This window comes from Ictalurus furcatus, chromosome 9 (genome assembly GCF_023375685.1).
Source record: "Ictalurus furcatus strain D&B chromosome 9, Billie_1.0, whole genome shotgun sequence".
In the NCBI taxonomy this organism is placed as follows: domain Eukaryota; kingdom Metazoa; phylum Chordata; class Actinopteri; order Siluriformes; family Ictaluridae; genus Ictalurus; species Ictalurus furcatus.
In genome coordinates, this window is record NC_071263.1 from 30,766,035 (window position 1) to 30,783,534 (window position 17,500).

The 17,500-nt window shown below is 42.5% G+C and overlaps 3 protein-coding genes across 3 annotated transcripts in view; 2 read left to right on the forward strand and 1 right to left on the reverse strand.

Moving 5' to 3' along the window:
- Window positions 1–5,576, forward strand: part of tbc1d12a (TBC1 domain family, member 12a) — a 16,040-nt gene extending 10,464 nt beyond the window's left edge. Inside the window, exons 12-13 of the mRNA XM_053632990.1 lie at window positions 653–911; window positions 986–5,576. Coding sequence (XP_053488965.1) covers window positions 653–911; window positions 986–1,057 — 331 coding nt within the window. The 3' untranslated portion in view covers window positions 1,058–5,576. The remainder of the gene's footprint in view (window positions 1–652; window positions 912–985) is intronic.
- Window positions 5,577–5,836: 260 nt separating this feature from the next.
- On the reverse strand, window positions 5,837–14,828 carry si:ch211-195b21.5 (zinc finger protein 318). Its single transcript, XM_053632991.1, has 8 exons — window positions 14,237–14,828; window positions 13,875–13,948; window positions 12,702–13,212; window positions 10,573–11,173; window positions 9,218–9,294; window positions 9,024–9,120; window positions 8,832–8,938; window positions 5,837–7,213 (listed from the first exon to the last, which is right to left on the reverse strand). Exons 1-8 carry the CDS (start codon window positions 14,441–14,443, stop codon window positions 6,941–6,943), a joined length of 1,947 nt encoding a protein of 648 aa, XP_053488966.1. The 5' UTR covers window positions 14,444–14,828; the 3' UTR covers window positions 5,837–6,940.
- Window positions 14,829–15,397: 569 nt separating this feature from the next.
- Window positions 15,398–17,500, forward strand: part of fam98a (family with sequence similarity 98 member A) — a 14,898-nt gene continuing 12,795 nt past the window's right edge. The window contains exon 1 of the mRNA XM_053633527.1: window positions 15,398–15,518. Coding sequence (XP_053489502.1) covers window positions 15,481–15,518 — 38 coding nt within the window. The 5' untranslated portion in view covers window positions 15,398–15,480. The remainder of the gene's footprint in view (window positions 15,519–17,500) is intronic.

The window sequence follows — 17,500 nt, forward strand, 5'->3', positions numbered from 1 at the left end:
ACTCAATATTCCCTACTCCCTATTCCCTTTTTCCTACTCAATATTCCCTTCTCCCTATTCCCTACTCAATATTCCCTATTCCCTACTCAATATTCCCTCTTCCCTATTCCCTACTCCCTATTCCCTTTTTCCTACTCAATATTCCCTACTCCCTATTCCCTTCTCAATATTCCCTACTCAATATTCCCTACTCCCTACTCAGTATTCCCTACTCCCTATTCCCTTTTTCCTACTCAATATTCCCTTTTCCCTGTTCCCTACTCAATATTCCCTACTCCCTACTCAATATTCCCTACTACCTATTCCCTATTCTGTACTCCCTACTCAATATTCCCTACTCAATATTCCCTACTACCTATTCCCTACTCCCTATTCCTTAATCCCTATTCCCTTCTTCCTACTCAATATTCCCTAATCCCTACTCAATATTCCCTACTCCCTTCTGCCCAAATCCCTATTCCCTACTCGACATTCCCTGCTCCCTATTCCCCACGCTCCACTCCTTACTACCTATTTCCTACACCCTTCTGCCCAAATCCCGATTCCACACTCCCGATTCCCTACTCCCTGCTGTCTATGCTGAGAGAATCAATAGCACTATGTAGTGCACTGGTGTGTGTGTGTGTGTGTGTGTGTGTGTGTGTGTGTGTAGGATCTTCACGCTGTACAGTAAGCCGTTGCCGCTGGACGTGGCGTGTCGCGTGTGGGATTTGTTTTGCCGTGACGGCGAGGAAGCTCTGTTCCGCACGGCGTTGGGAATCCTGCGCCTTTATCAGGACGTCCTGCTGCAGATGGACTTCATCCACAGCGCCCAGTTCCTGTCTCGCCTCCCGCAGAACACCCCGGCACACACACTCTTCACCTGCATCGCGAACACACACATGCTCAGCAACAATCGCCGCTGGAATCAGGTACACGCCCTAAACATGGAAAATACGCTAAATAACAATCAGTGTAGGATTACTCCCTTTATTGTCTGCTGCAGGTGTTTTCAGCTCTGATGAAAGACGGCCCTAAAGAGGCTGATAAAACAGGAAGTCCTGCCTTAAGAAGTTAACGGCCCACGTCCTGTGAAGCGTGAGATATTGGGAATATTGAAAGGGATCGTCGTGTACAGTGTTATCGTGTCGGGCTGCAGCGACTCGAGGAAGATTTCGGGGAGGAAGATTTCTGCAGCGGATTCGGCTCACGCAGAGAAGACGTGTGTGTGTGTGTGTGTGTGTGTGTGTGTGTGTGTGTGTGTGTGTGTGTGAAGTTATCATGCCATGTGCCAAATGTTTGTGACTGTAAAGCAAATACACACACACAAGCCCAATACACACTAACACAAGTGTACGGCCGTGCGATTACGATGAACAGTCCCTGAGTCGTCGAGGGCGGAGCTTATTGTAATCGTAAATTCAGTCAAACTATTACTAATCTGATTGTATGATCTCAACTCTACATGCTGTTTTTTTTATTTATTTATTTTATTTTAAAGACTAAATACTTGTAAATAGACAGTATAGTAGCTTAGCGAATTTACCCGCGCTAGCTAGCTTCCTACACGCAATACCCAGTTAGCCTAGCTGACGTTAAGAATACCTCAGTGGCTAGCAGTAGCTATCCGAGTAAGTTTGGGAGCAAGCTAGCTAACGTTAAGTAGCTGCTGTTGTGATGTGATGTGATGTGATGTGATGTCATCAAGTTAACTTAAGCTCCGCCCTCCTTGACGCAGGAACTCTTGTTAAATGGCAAAAACATCACGTTACGCTAGACACGTACTTGAAGACAAGCGACAAAAACGACACTTTACTCCGACACGATGTTTCCGGATTCTAACACGTGAACGAAGGCGCGCGGTCTCGCCAAAAAACAAACGGCCCATTTTAAAACCGTTTTTTTTTTATATTAAGAACACCAAGCGACTGGGTTTAAAAACAAAATACGTAAAAAAAAATAAAAATAAAAAAATTCACAGCTGTGAGCAATGACCAAACATACGTACGTAAACCTGTTTATCGTCAACGTTGTTTTTTTTTTGTTTTATTTTTCACTACCGTGATTTATTTATTTATTTTTTTGGTCCAACTTTCCTGAAGTGAATTTCATCCAGTTTTTAAAAATGAGACTCTTCAATTAACGAAAGAAAAATGAGATGATGGATCGAGGAGTAACCGGATTAGAGCTAACAGCTGCGAATCAGCTACTCGTTTCCAAACACTCGTAAAAACACTACACACACACACACACACACACACACACACACATATATATGAGCGCTTGCTCTAAATGCAGTAGTGCTGATCGTGGCCTTTAAACTCGGAGCTGATCTGTGAGGCCGATACACACAAGTGCAATTCCTACACACACACACACACACACACACACACACACACACACACAGCAGCCAGCAGCCTAAGAGCTGATACACACTAGTGCCAAACCTTATATGACTAACACGCACACACACACTCTGTCCTTTTTGAAACTCTTGTATGTGCTTTTTAAATCCTTTTTTTATTGTTTTTTGGGTTGTTGTTGTTGTTGTTGTTGTTGTTGTTTTTTCAGAAGTCCAGAGAGACCATGTTTAAAACGATTTCTGTTCCTTTACACTTCTGAGCTCTGTTCTGAAAACTGACCCTTAAAGGTGCAGTTCACCCAAAAACTAAAATTCTGTCATCTGTTACTCCGCCTCGTATCGTTCCAAAACCCTCAGACCTCCCTCCGTGCTCGGAACACAAACGGAGACGTTTTTAACCAAAGCCAGGAGATTTCCGTCCCAGGAACCAAAACGTTCGTGAAGGCGTGGTCACCGCTGCGGAAGTGAAGGTATTTTGTGAATGATGGAGTCAGACGGATTACTTCTACCGTGACTTTATGAACTTTCTGGAGGTTGAACGTTTTGGTTCCTGGACCGTAAACGGAGGGACGGAAACCTCCCGGGTTCCGTTAGATGAGCGGAGGTCTGACGGGTTTGGAACAACATGCGGGTGAGTAAATGATGACAGAATTTTCATTTGTGGGTGAACTATCTACCTTTAAAGGTTCTTCAGTCGTCCCTCTGGGGAACCCTTAAAGATTCTTAGGCAGGTCCCGGATGGGTGCTTTAGGGATGAAAAGTTCCAGACTTTATAGCTAACGCAAGTCTGTAGGTCGTCTGGTAGAACCGTACAACAAATCATCTCCAGTTAGAACCTTTTTTTTTTCCTAAGTTAAGACCCCTTAGTTATCCAGTGAACCCTTAAAAATCATTGGAGAACCCTTTGTTCTAAGAGAGTAGGTATTAACTGGGTACGTGTGCAATACAAAACCAAGTTATTGCTCATTATTTTTTTTTCTTTTAATATCTAGAACCTTAACAAAGAAGTTCTTGGTGCTTAGTACACTCTTAGAACAAGGGTTCTTCAGTGGTTGGATAAGTAAGCTTGGAAGAACCTTCTCTGATTAGAAAATATAACGTGTAAATATAAAAAAAAAAACCGTAAGCTTCTCTATTTCTATATTGAAAGGTTCTTCGAGGGTTCCTGGCCTTCAGAAACGTTTCTGCTGGTAGTCACTGTGCTGTTGGGTTCTATGGAGGTTCCAAGTAGAGCCCTTTAGATTGGTAAGAAACTGTTTCTGAGGTCTTTCTAATAAGTACTACGAGTTCTTAAAAGGGTTCTACTTGGAACTTTCTCTGATGGCGAATCGGTTCTCGGGTTCCATGTTGTTTATTGGCTCATTGGATAATGAGGAGGTCTTGACTTCTTGTAAGGGTTCTACTTTCTGATCAGTTCTCAGTTGTAGGATGGATTTAATATTCTTTTGGGTTTCTTAGCTCTCTACAACGGTTCTGCTCGGAACCTTCTCCTATACGGACGTTAAGGGACTCTTCTGTTGGCTAACCGAGGGTTCTACTTGAACCCTTTCTGATAAACACCAAGTTGTAGGGCGCTTTGTAAGACATAATGGTTGTTAAGGGCTCTCTGTGGAGCCTTCAGGGTTCTGTATTATTTAAGGGCTCATTTGATAACCGAGTTCTAAATACTTGTTCTGCTTTCTGATAAACACTCATTTGTAGGGTTCTGCAGTATTTAAGGTTTCTTGTTGTATGATAATTCTCTTGGCTTTCTAAAGGGGTTCAACCCAGAACTTTTCCTAATTGGGAAACTGGTATAGAGGTCTATATTATTTACAAAGAACCCTTTTCTGATAGACAAACACTCTGTTATAGGGTTCTAAATGTTTTAAATAAACAAAACAAACCAGCGTAGCTATAGACCTCGTCTTGCGAGCCAGACTTCTCGACCATGTTTAATAAATAAACGTGTCTCAGACCCACCCACTTTCGGAGAAGGAAGCCGTTTGATTGACACGGCAGGCGACCAAGCGCAGCCTTTTCCTCAACCCTGTGAGATTTTGTTTGTTTGTTTGTTTACTCACCGCTAACTGCCTTTAAAAACTGTTTTCCATGAACTTTTTTTGGTTCTTCCTCTGAAATGTAATAAAGTGTCGGAAAGCTGTGCACAGAGAACCAATCAGAACGTAAATCTCGACGATCCTGAATCTTGTGGCCAGAAAAGGGTACGAAAGAGAAATCAGATGCTCGCTGTATCCTGTGGGCGGAGCCTCAGACGCGGAGACTTTAACCTTGGCTACGCGCGCTAGTTTAGTTAAGGGCTTTTTAGCTAATGTTTTATGGATCTCAAGCTAGCTTTGACGATTTACTTTGAGTTAGCGTTCCAGTTCCACTTCCCGATCTTCATGATTAAACCGTGGTGTTCATCTGAGAGGCGAGGATGATGATGATGCGATGATGTAATCACCTGGTCCATATCAGCCAATGGTGGGCTGACTTGACAAAAAAACAGGAATAATAATAATAATAATAATAATGTGTGGTCTCTCTGGACTTTCATATCATGGAGTTTTTGTTAACGTGTGAGAAGCTTGGTGATGCGAAAGTTTTCGCTCCCTTCCATCATGAATGTTCTAGCAGGAAGAACCCAGTAAGCTGCTGCTCGCTGGAGCTCCAGAGCTGTAAACACGTCCAGACTTCCTGTTTCAGAGTTATTTTATATAGTTTTTTAAGCACTAAAAGCGACTTTGAAGGCTGGATCGATGTTTTATATGAAATCGTTTGACCAAATAATTTTCTTAAACTACCGCCTCGTGACGTCACGTAACGCGTTAAACAGTTCACGCGGAGCCGCTTTAACGCATCATCACCATCACCTCCCGTACGGTCGGAAACAAGAAGGCGATTCTTTTGATCCAGAGCGTCGGTGTTTAAAGAAGTACGGTGTATCGAGTACTAACTCGCTTTTTATTTCCTTTTGAAATTCAAGCTCATTATTGTACAGGTTTGGGTTTGTTTTTGTTTTTTTTTACATGCTGTCAGTGTTGTATATAAACTGTGAAATGATTTCTCTAGATTAGAAATGTAAATATAAATTAATTACATTCCCAATACGCACGTGTCTGTCGTTTTTCTTTGACTCTTTTTTTTTCTTTCGTTTACATATTTACGGACGCAGAGGTGGAGAAAACAAACTAAAGTGCTCACGCATCATTCTTTCCACATAAGATAACTCACGACTTAAGGCTAACTGATTGAAATATTAGCTTATTTAACAGTCAGAATAATGACTCGAACAATTTCTGTAGTTACGAAAAGAAGAATGATTCGTTTGGGAGTCAAAAAGAGTTGACTCACTGGTGAGTCAAATGATCTGAATCACTGAGAAGAGCTGGAATTCCCATCACTTGAGAAATTCCTGGCTTTAGATTGGGGCAGGGTTACAACGGGTGGGCGGAGTAACACGTGTTATGATCGGCTGAAGGACAAAAACGCAGGAACGGTGTGGTGATGTCATTTTCAAGCCGCAACCAGCAAGAGAACGAAGGTCAGACGATGTACTTTTGCACCACCTGTAAGTAGGATCCGATATTTCTACTAAGTCACTGTATAAATAAATAAATAAATAGATATCCATCAATAAAGACATGTAACAATGCCTACATTTCATAAACCAATCAAACCACAAGTCCCACCCCCCCCAAACACGCTGGAAGGAAAAGACTGCAGTTCTATAGAACATGAAAAATGTTGTATTTTGAAAAATAAAAAGCTAAATGTACACGCAGAAACCAACAATCCAGCAAAGTCCTTTTTAAAATTTAACACAATGGAACATTTCAGCCAAAAAGTTATTTTAACCCAAACTGTAGATCAAAAGTCCCATTTGATGCACATTTTTACTGTTTCTTGGCTACACTGGAGTCCATAATGTCCTGTTACCTGCTAGCAACATTAGCCTCGTAGCTTCAGGACGAATCTAATGCTACGTATGACGTTAAGGTGGATTTCATTTCTGGCTGAACTTTTCCTTTAACAGTTTTCCTCTTTAACCAGCACCAACCGTTTATTCCCAGTCAGTAAAAGATGTTTAAACTCAGATGGCCAGCAGGGGGCGATATGCTGATACGGTATCAATACTGTGATGCGTTGTTACGATACAGCCGTACTGGAGCGTCGGTGGTGTTGTGTGTGTGTGTGTGTGTAACACACTAAAGACACTTTACAGTAATGAGAAGCTGATTGTTTTTCAAAGAAAATAAGTTTTGGCACCATTTTGCAAGATCAAATATATATACGTGGGCGACCGTGGATCAGGTGGTAGAGCGGGTGGTCCACTAATCGTAGAGTTGGGGGTTCGAGTCCCGGCCCACGTGACTCCACGTGACTCCACATACCGAAGTGTCCCTGGGCAAGGTACTGAACCCCAAGTTACTCCCGATGGCAAGTTAGCGCCTTGCATGGCAGCTTTGCTCCCATTGGTGTGTGAGTGTGTGAATGAGACACCGTGTAAAGCGCTTTGGATAAAAGCGCTATATAAGTGCAGACCATTAACCATTATACGTATATATACGATTTGATATTTCGGTCGTATCGCCCCGCACATGACATCAGTGCCCACTAATTTTCCTCAGCCTTGTTCTTTTTCTTCTTCTCTTTCTTTTTCTCCTTCTTTTTCTTCTTCTCTTTCTTCTTTTTCTTCTTGGCGGTGTTACTCGACTGGGCGTCGTCCTCTTTCCTGGCTTTCGTCTCCTGGACTCTGGACTTGTCCTCGGTCCTGCGAGGGCTTGTGTCTCGTCTCGGTCGTTTCCTCTCGGCGCTTCGCTCGTCTCGGTCTCGGCACTCCGCGGGCTTGTGCTCTCGCTGCCTCTTACTGTCTTTAATCTGCTGATCCTGTGACACGGAAGACATTGTGTAAGAGGTTATGAATATGAGTAAGTGTTTAAAATACCGTTTTGTTTATAAATGCTACAGCTTTTCATTTTCTTAGCGTACATATATACACATATATATATATATATATATATATATATATACACATATATACATACACACATATATATACATATATACATTATATATATATATATATATATATATATATATATATATATATATATATATATATGTGTGTGTGTGTATATATGTATATATGTGTGTGTATATATGTGTATATATATATATATATATATACATATATATATACATACATATATACACACACACACACACACACACACACACATATATATATATATATATATATATATATATATATATATATATATATATATTTATATTTAATCTCTGTTGTTGTCGAGTCAACGTTAACGCTTCAGAGTCACAATCTCTCATTTACCGTCACGGTTTTAAAAATAAATAAATAAATAAATAGGGAACACAGAAAACTCTGCAAACTTCTTTTTTTAACCTCGTCCCCATCAAAGACGTGGTCCCTGTCAGTCACAGTAACCATGTCTTGCTCTGAAAAACCCACTGCGTCACAGTGTTGAAAGGTTTTTCAGGTTTAACACTGCTGCAGCTAATCCGAGTGCAATCCTTCATGATTCTGAAGCTCCTGCCCAGAAAAGTGTAGAAAAGGCGTGAGATATCAGACGCTCTGTAAGTGGAAGTGTGGGAGTGTCCAGGCCTGGGAATAACGAAGTGCAGACTAAGGTCGTTTTCATACTTGTAATTTTTTCCCGACTGGTGAGGTCTGGATGCTGTTTTGGAGCTTGGGCGTGGTCTGGAGATCTGATCACGGTGGTCTGGAGATCTGATCACGGTGGTCTGGAGATCTGATCACGGTGGTCTGGAGGTCTGATCACGGTGGTCTGGAGATCTGATCACGTCGGTCTGGAGATCTGATCACGTCGGTCTGGAGATCTGATCACGGTGGTCTGAAGATCTGATCATGTCGGTCTGGAGATCTGATCATGTCGGTCTGGAGATCTGATCACGTCGGTCTGGAGATCTGATCACGTCGGTCTGGAGATCTGATCACGGTGGTCTGGAGATCTGATCACGGTAGTCTGGAGATCTGATCACGTCGGTCTGGAGATCTGATCACGTCGGTCTGGAGATCTGATCATGTCGGTCTGGAGATCTGATCACGGTGGTCTGGAGATCTGATCACGGTGGTCTGGGACATCAGGTGTGGAAGCTTCCCACATTCTGTTTTTTTTCTTTGCCGAGTGAGTCTTCGTTCATCAGAAAAATAAACGGATGAAAGTAAGTGCCTACTATTTCGCAATCCTGTGCACAAACGTGACGTAAGGAATTGCGTAATACAGTCAGTTTGGAAGGAATTCAAACCTCGGATTGCGAGCCCCGCCCCCAAAGGAGCGACCACAAACTGTATTTCGACCGAGTCTGAAAGCACCGTTAAAGCACATCCAAAGAGCCTAGGACTCTAATTAAATCTGTAATCGGATTAAAAAGCTAGTCCTAAAGCTAGTCTGGGTCACGTGTCGTGGTCACGTGTCGTGTTCACAGTGTTTAGTGTGTTCACCTGGTGTGTGTTGGTGTGTTTGTGTCCCTCTGCGCTGTTCAGGTCCCCGAAAAACTCCTCACAGCGCTGACAGAAGAAGCCGATCACAGGGATCAGATCGCCCGAACCTGCGGCGACAGAACTGAGATTAGCCTCACGCGTCAGTGCTTAGACGCGTTCCTACTGTATACGGCGAGGGTTCTGCGTTAGAACCTTCGTGCTTGAGCAGTCCCTCCAGCTCCTTCACCAGGTACTCCTTCCTCTTCTTCTGGATCTGCTTCTCTCTCCGCTCCTTCTCCCTCTCGTCGCTCTGATAACCGACACCAAACTCCGCGTTAGCATCAACGCCGCGCAGCCTCGCCGTTTCTCTTATTACTGTTTATTTCATTCATTCACTACGCCGTTACCTTGTCTCTGTGCTCGGTGTCTCTGTGCGACTGACTGCTGTCAGACCGATTACTCCGACTGTCATCAGACTTCTGCACTGCACACAGTACAAATCAAATTCATTATCATACACACTGTGCCTAGATCACACTGATACTGGTGTCTGATCTCACATTCATATCTTTACTGCATTAGTATAGCTCTGATACCGGGGTCTAATCTAGTACTCATATCATCACTGCGTTATTATAGCTCTGATACTGAGGTCTAATCTAGTTCTCATATCTTTACTGCATAATTATAGCATTGATGCAGATGTCTAATCTAATTCTCATATCTGTACTGCATTTTTATAGGTCTGATGGTGGTGTCTAATGTAGTTGTCATTTCTTTACTGCAATATTATATGTCGGATATGGATATTTTTCTAGCTCTTATTTAGAAGTCTGATCTATTTCTCATACCTTCAATGTATTATTACAGGTCTGATGCTGGTGTCTGATTTAGCTATCTGATTGTTGTTGCATTATTATAGGTGTGATATTAATGTCTGATTAAGTTCCGAAACCTTTAAGATATTGTGTATAGCTTTTATATCAATGTCCAGTCTATCGTACCTTTAGCGTATTATTACAGGTCTGATACTGGTGTCTGATCTAGTTTGGAAACCTCTGGTACATCATTACAGATGTGATACTGGTGTCTATTTGAATTCTTATGCCTTTTTTATATTATTATAGGTCTGATGTTGGTGTCCGGTTACGCTGATGCATTTGATATATTTTTATACCTCTTATGTTGATGTCTGATCTATTTCTCATACCTTTAGTGTATTACTATTACAGGTCTGATATCTATGTCTGACCAATCTCTGATACCTCTAGTATTATCTAGTACAAAATAGGTATGATGATGTCTGATCCAGCTCTAATGCATTTAGTGCATTATAGGTTGGATATTAAAATCTGATCTAGTTCTTACACCATTGGTGTATTACAGGCCTGATATTGATGTCTGATCTAACTTTGTTATGTATAGTGAATTATTAAAGGTTTCAGGAAATCTGATCTAGCTCCGATATCGATGTCTCATGTAACTAATACCCATAGATCCTTACAAAAGGTCTGATATCTGTGTCTGATCAAGGTCTGATATTTTTAATATATTATTACAGCTCCGACGTCTGATCCAGCTGTGATATCTTTAGGGTATAATTATAGGTTTCAGAATGTCTGATCGAGCTCTAATATTAGTGTATTATTAATGGTATGTCTAATCTAGCTACTCTATTTAATGACTGATGTCCAATCAAGCACTTGTACATTTTAGTGTATTATTATAGGCCTGATACCGATGTCTGATCTAGCTGTGATACCTTTCCCGCGGTTCAGCAGTGTCTCCAGCGTCGCTCGGAGAGCCGTGTTCGAGCTCGCTCCTCTTTGCTCCTCCTGCTTCTGCTTCAGTCTGGTGGCCATCTTGCTGATGTCGGCCTGGCTCAGGTTCAGCCCGATGGTCTTTAGCAGGTTCTTTACCCTCTCACGCTCCTCCGCGGACACGTCCGGTGTCAGGGGTCGCCTGGAGGTCACGGCCTGGCCTTTGGGCTCCTGGAGGATGGGTGGTTTGGAGAGATAGGGAGACGAGATCTGATTTTCGGCAGGTCTAGATTGGGCGAGGGGGACAGTGACGGCTTGGGGTTTCTTCCTCCCGTCTTCGTCTCCGTAGAGAAACGCCTCCTCGTCTTCGATGCTGTGGAAGACGCATCTATTCGGGAACGCTTCCGGTTTTTGTCCCGGATCGTTCCACGATAAGATTCGAGGTAAGGCGCCGTCGCCTCCGCCCACTCGCTCGTGAGGAAGTACGGAGTTCGGGTAAAAGTCAACGGCTTGTTCGGGTTCACACGACTTCCTCGGATGTTCTGGAAGATTCTGTGAAGGTGCAGGCTGAGGTTCCTGCTTTATCCTCGTGTCTTCCTGGGTCTGATAAAATTATACAAATATATTACATCATCATGAAACAATTCAAATAAAAGACGTGAATAAACACTACATACATGACATCCAAATATTTACAATATCATGTGACTCGTATCGATTGGGAATCCGATCTGATTGCTTCTAGCTAGAACATAAAACAAGCTCCTTACTCTAGCTGTGCATCATACCAGAGTTCTGGGAGGCGTGTTCCTATGAGACGCATCACGACTTATAAATATCTGTGTTGCGTTATTTTATTTTGAAAACAAACAAATTGACATTGACACTTTTATTTTAATGTCTAAAAGTTAAAGTAATTATTTAACAACGTAACGAACGCAGCTAACCCAAGTCGTTTCTGTTCTTTTGAGGACGTTGAGATCCGTCAAAGAACCGAAAAAAAAGCAGAGTTTGTTTTAACGCCACGTGATATATAACGTCACTTTTACTCCTGCGCCGTCACGTAAACGTGTTTACAGGCAAAACTGCGTAAACTCTTAACGCACACACTAACTACGATAACCCCGAGGCGGAGAGAACAGGAAAAACAGTCACGTTAGGTTCTAGGGTCATTTTTTTTTTGTCATCTTTAGTGTCTTAGATTGGACATAAACATCACACCATTATATCTCTGATATGTTTAATGCATTGTTATAGGTATGACGATGTCTGATCTAACGCATATACCTTTACTGCATTATTATAGGTCTGCTGTGGATGTCTAATCTAGCTCCATCTTTAGTGTATTATTAGAAATCTAATGATGTCTGATCTAGCTATGGTATCTTTAGTGTATTATTATAAGTCCAACGACATCTAATATACCCCTGACAGTTATTATTATAGTCTGATGCTGTCTTATTTTTAGTATATAATAATAAATCCAAGTCTGATCTAGTTCGGATACCACTGTTATAGTGCATTATTACAGCATTATAATGATAATCAGCCTGATGTCTGACCTAGCTTGGATACCATTAAAGCATTACTATAGGGCTTATATTGATGTCTGATCTAGCGCTGGTATATTTAGTGTATTATAATGTGTCTGATGATGTCTGATCTAGCTCTAATATCTATACTATGAGTCTGATGATGTCTGATATCTATACTATAATAAGTCTGATTGTGTCTGATCTAGCTATGGTATCTTTCGTGTATTATAATGTCTGATTTAGCTCTAATATCTATATTAAGTCTGATTATATCTGATCTAGCCGTGGTAACTTTAGTTAACAGCTTATTCTGATTGGTGCTTTGGTAGCATCGTCCTGTTCGAACATATACAGCCCCGCCCACCACAAATCAGACCTAAGAACTCCAAAAAAACCAAACAAAAAAACCCTTTTTATTATTTTTTTCTTGTTATAACATTCTTGGTTTCTTCTGTCAATTCACTTTCATGTGTTTTATTTCTATTTCTCTTCTTTTTCTCCTTTTATCTATCCATCCTTTTTTCTCCAGAAGATGTTTGCAGTTGGGGATAATTCAGCGCAGGCGCTGCAGATAAGCAGAGAGGAGGGTGGGTTACCTGGCTGATCATGAAGGTGTTTTTCACCATAGTGAGGTGTTTCTCCAGCTCTTTGCTCTGTAGAACCTGTTTGAGGTTCTGGAAGAGGTCCGGTACTCTGGTGCTAACGGACGGAGCCGCTGCCTCTTTAACGCTGTGCTGAGAGTCTTTATGGGGCCGAGGCTGGCTTTTACTCCTCGCTAAGCTCCTCCCCCGGCTGCGACTGTGACTGCGACTGCGACTCCGAGGCCGGCTCTTCGCTCTGGTGCGGCTTTTCCCCCGACTCCTGCTCCTGCTCCTGCTCCGAGCTCGGCTCCTTCCTCGACTGCGAGCTCGGCTCTTCCCCCGGCTCCTCCCTCGACTCCGGCTCCTGCTCTTACTCCGGCTCCGCCCTCTCGAGTGCTTCTCTACGCTGCGTCTCTCGGCTTCGCCGTCTGCGCTCGGGCGTCTCGAGCCTTTGTCTCCCGATTCGCTGGAAGGTTTGAGCCGATCTTTAGCTTCCAGGATGCGCAGGAATTCTTCAGCTTTCTTCCTGTGAGGATGTGGAGGAAAAAAGCACAAATTTTATATTCAACAGAGGAGGCGTGGCCTCCGTGTGTGTCAGTCTCAGTGAAGGAGGCGTGGCCTCCGTGTGTGTCAGTCTCAGTGAAGGAGGCGTGGCCACCCCCTATAATCCCACATTTCTCCCTTTGTGTTTTTCTCTCATTCTTCTTTCATTCCTGTCCTTTCTTTCGATTTTTGCTCCCTTCCCTCCATCCTTTTCCCTGCATTTGTCCTTTCTTCCTCCCGGTCATTTTTTTCCCACTAATCTTTCTTCCTTTTATCTCTCCATCTTCACTCTTCATTCTTTCCTCACCACACCTTTTCTTTCTCCTCAGTGTTTACATTCTTCCTAAATTTCTCTCACCCCTTATTTTTTTACTTTACTTTCTTTCATCCTTCCTTCCCTTCCTCCATACTTATTTTTTACTTTCTTCCTTTAGTGTCACCTTACTTTCTATCCATTCACCTCTTCCTTTTGCTATTTAATATAATTTAATATTTATCTATTATCAACTGCACTCTTTCTGTACTTATTCATTTAATCCTTTCATCCTTTTTCCGTTATTCTTTTTCTCCATCATTTTAAAACCTTGCATTTAGTAACGTGTGTGTGTTTATATGTATGTATGTGTGTGTATAAACGTTACTCACTTCACCTCCAGACTCTGCAGATCATCCTGGTGAAGTGTCCATCCTGCAGGAAACTGTGCTGGAGGAGCTGTTGCCTGTTCACACACACACACACACACACACACACACACACACAGTTAAAGGAGTGTGAAAATACGACATATAAGTGAGGTGATATGACAATACAAAGACCACTGATGAAGAAATCTGAATTGTGATGCAGTAATGGTGAGGATAAATGTAATATCAAGGTGTTTGAGTATTAGTAACTGCACTCTGTGATATACCGTGATACAGTGATACCGTGATAGCCGGTTATTACACCGGACTGTATGAAATATCGCACAGGCCTGAGCACGTTTCAGTGAGTTTATTAGCGGTACCTGGTAATGCGGCTCGGTGCTGAAGCTCTGAAATCCCGGAGGAGGAATCGATCTGGGGTAAGACACGGGGTTCGGGAAATGCGGAGGGAAATTCGGTCTGTTAAACGGGCCTGGAAACGGAGGACCGGCACCGGAAGCAGCTGAAGGTCCATACCGGGGAGGGGGGACAGGAGCCTGGTGATAATCCGGGTTCGGCCTGCGGTGCATTTCTGCTCCTGTTAGTTTAGCTTAGCTTAGCTTAGTTTAGCTTATCTTATCTTAGCAGTAACGTAAAAAACATTACTCATGAGTTAAATATTATAATCGTAACATATATTTCTGTATATTTTAAATAATTTAAATTGAATAAAATAAAATAAAGCTTTAAAACAAGATCACTAATGAGTCGGGTCTGCGTGTTTGGGACTGAATCACAGTCATAGCACCGAATCTCATCTCTGCATAATATTGCACCCTAAGGACCCTGCTGATTGGTGCCTATCATATTCGCCTGATGTAATAATAAATAAATAAATAAATCACAAACGCACCAGCACAACTGATATCGACTACAATTGGTGTCCAAACTTTTAAAATACAACAAAAAAAAACCCCCAAAATTTAGCAACCATACTTCAGCAGGATTGATTTAAAGAAACGTGAAGCTGATCTAACTATACGTGGTTTAAATTAGTTGCGCTCGGTTAGCTAGAAAGCTAGCATTTGGATGCATTTCTATTACTACACAAATTTATTTACATGTGTAATAACATTATACCATAATTCTGTATAATTGTTTAACCTTAATTTAAAACATTTTAAACGTCACCAAAAAAAACAGGCATATAATTATCTACCTTTAAAATGGCGGTCGCGTCGAACTGGATGCAGGATGTATGCAAAGTGCACAAACCTTCACTACACTAGGACCTATTTGGTGACCACTTTTGCGAGTCTGTCCATTAATATGCCGGTATAAAAAATTACATTCGTGTGTCTTAATTTGTGGTTTTGTAAACGGGTACATTATTACGCAACATTTCACAAACAATACTACTACATAACCAAAATATTTATACAAATACGTCTATATTTTGCATCGCTTTAATTTCTTACTATTGTTGGAATATTTTCGGTCAGCTATGTGGTCGCTGTTAGGACCCCTGTCCTGCCAACCGAGCATATCATGCAGCTGCGGTGTTAATGTAAGAGTGTCTGATTTGCACTGTTTCTCCGGAATAAAGCTGAAATAAAGGGTTCTCTTCATGGAGAACGACATTCTGGACTCTCTGGAGGATTTGGGGTATGTAGGAGAGAGAGTTTAGTGCGTCTGTGTAAAGGCAGGGTGTGTCAAAGTGCGCAAAGGTATTTTTAAACATGTTCAACTCGAGTCGGTTCAGGTTTTATTTCAATTTTGGCACAAAGGAGCTTCATGGGTTTGGATTTAGATCCTAAATAAACAGAGCAGAAGAGACTGAGATCACACGAGGAAGGGAAAGGACAGGATTATAAATAAATATTATAATATAAATAGAATATTATATATTATAATAAATATATAAAATAAAATATAATAATAATAATAATAATAATAATAATAAAGTGAGACAGTACAGAGAGAGAGAGAGAGAGAGAGAGTGTGTGTGTGTGAGAGAGAGAGAGAGAGAGAGAGAGTGTGTGTGTACGTGAGAGTGAGTGTGCGCGCGCGTGTGTGTGAGAGAGAGAGAGAGAGAGAGTGTGTGCGCGCGCGTGTGTGTGCGTGAGAGAGAGTGAGTGAGTGTGTGTGTGTGAGAGAGAGAGTGAGTGTGTGAGAGTGAGTGTGTGTGTGTGTGTGTCTCTCTCTCTCTCCCTTTCTCCCTCTCTCTCTCTCTCTCTCCCTGTCTCTCTCTCTCTCCCTGTCTCTCTCTCTCTCTCCCTGTCTCTCTCTCCCTCTCTCCCTCTCTCTCTCTCTCTCCCTGTCTCTCTCTCTCCCTCTCCCTCTCTCTCCCTGTCTCTCTCTCTCTCTCTCTCTCTCTCTCTCCCCCTGTCTCTCTCTCTCCCTCTCCCTCTCTCTCCCTGTCTCTCTCTCTCTCCCTCTCCCTCTCTCTCCCTGTCTCTCTCTCTCTCTCTCTCTCCCTCTCCCTCTCTCTCCCTGTCTCTCTCTCTCTCTCTCTCTCCCTCTCCCTCTCTCTCCCTGTCTCTCTCTCTCTCCCTGTCTCCCTCTCTCTCCCTGTCTCTCTCTCTCTCCCTGTCTCTCTCTCTCTCCCTCTCTCCCTGTCTCTCTTTCTCTCCCTGTCTCTCTTTCTCTCCCTGTCTCTCTCTCTCTCTCCCTGTCTCTCTCTCTCTCTCCCTGTCTCTCTCTCTCTCTCTCTCCCTGTCTCTCTCTCTCCCTGTCTCTCTCTCTCTCTCTCTCTCCCTGTCTCTCTCTCTCCCTGTCTCTCTCTCTCTCTCCCTGTCTCTCTCTCTCTCTCTCCCTGTCTCTCTCTCTCTCCCTGTCTCTCTCTCTCTCTCTCCCTGTCTCTCTCTCTCTCCCTGTCTCTCTCTCTCTCTCCCTGTCTCTCTCTCTCTCCCTGTCTCTCTCTCTCTCTCTCTCCCTGTGTCTCTCTCTCCCTGTCTCTCTCTCTCTCCCTGTCTCTCTCTCCCTGTGTCTCTCTCTCCCTGTGTCTCTCTCTGTGTGTCCGGTTCCTGTAGAACTGTAGTGATTGGGGTTGATTGCAGTGAGCGGACCCGAATACAGGAAGTGAGGTGGACATGCCGTGTGTTTGGGGTTGCGCTGGATGTTTTAAAGAGACGTTTTTACAGGTATTTAGTAATATATGGAGCGCGTGTTCTCCCCTGAGCTCGTGGGGTTTTTTTAACACACGCATGTTTCCAGTTCTACACGTCCATCAGACCTTTCTTCTTTTCATTTTTTTCAGCAAATGAATCGATTTCAGTCCGATTCAGACTCGAGGAAAAACTCCCTTTAAACACATTTCACATCCACCGGCGTTCAGCGTTTAACACGAAACCGTGTAATGTAATATAATACAATATAAACCTGGAGCTGCACTACTGTCAGAGCTGCTGTTACAGGAAATACATCACCACCTGACAGCCAATCACAATCCAGATCTCAACATCAGAGTGCACAGTAGTCTTTATAAAGTCTTTATTCAACACCAGGAAGTAAATCTCTCGAGTGTTTGAGCTGCAAAATATAGATTATTATTATTATTACTATTATTACTATTACTGTTAATAATGATATTGTTACGGTGGTGTTGCAGCATGAACCGGTGGTGTGATGAGGAGTGATGAGATTAT

Bases quoted from the DNA above. Each gene is read 5' to 3' on its own strand.
- si:ch211-195b21.5 (XM_053632991.1), bottom strand. From the start codon at position 14,443: ATGCACCGCAGGCCGAACCCGGATTATCACCAGGCTCCTGTCCCCCCT. The intron at 11,174-12,701 runs GTAACCCACCCT...TAATTTTATCAG, and splicing joins ACACCTTCATGATCAGCCAG to ACCCAGGAAGACACGAGGAT. The intron at 7,214-8,831 runs GTGAACACACTA...TCCGTGTCACAG, and splicing joins AACACACCAACACACACCAG to GATCAGCAGATTAAAGACAG.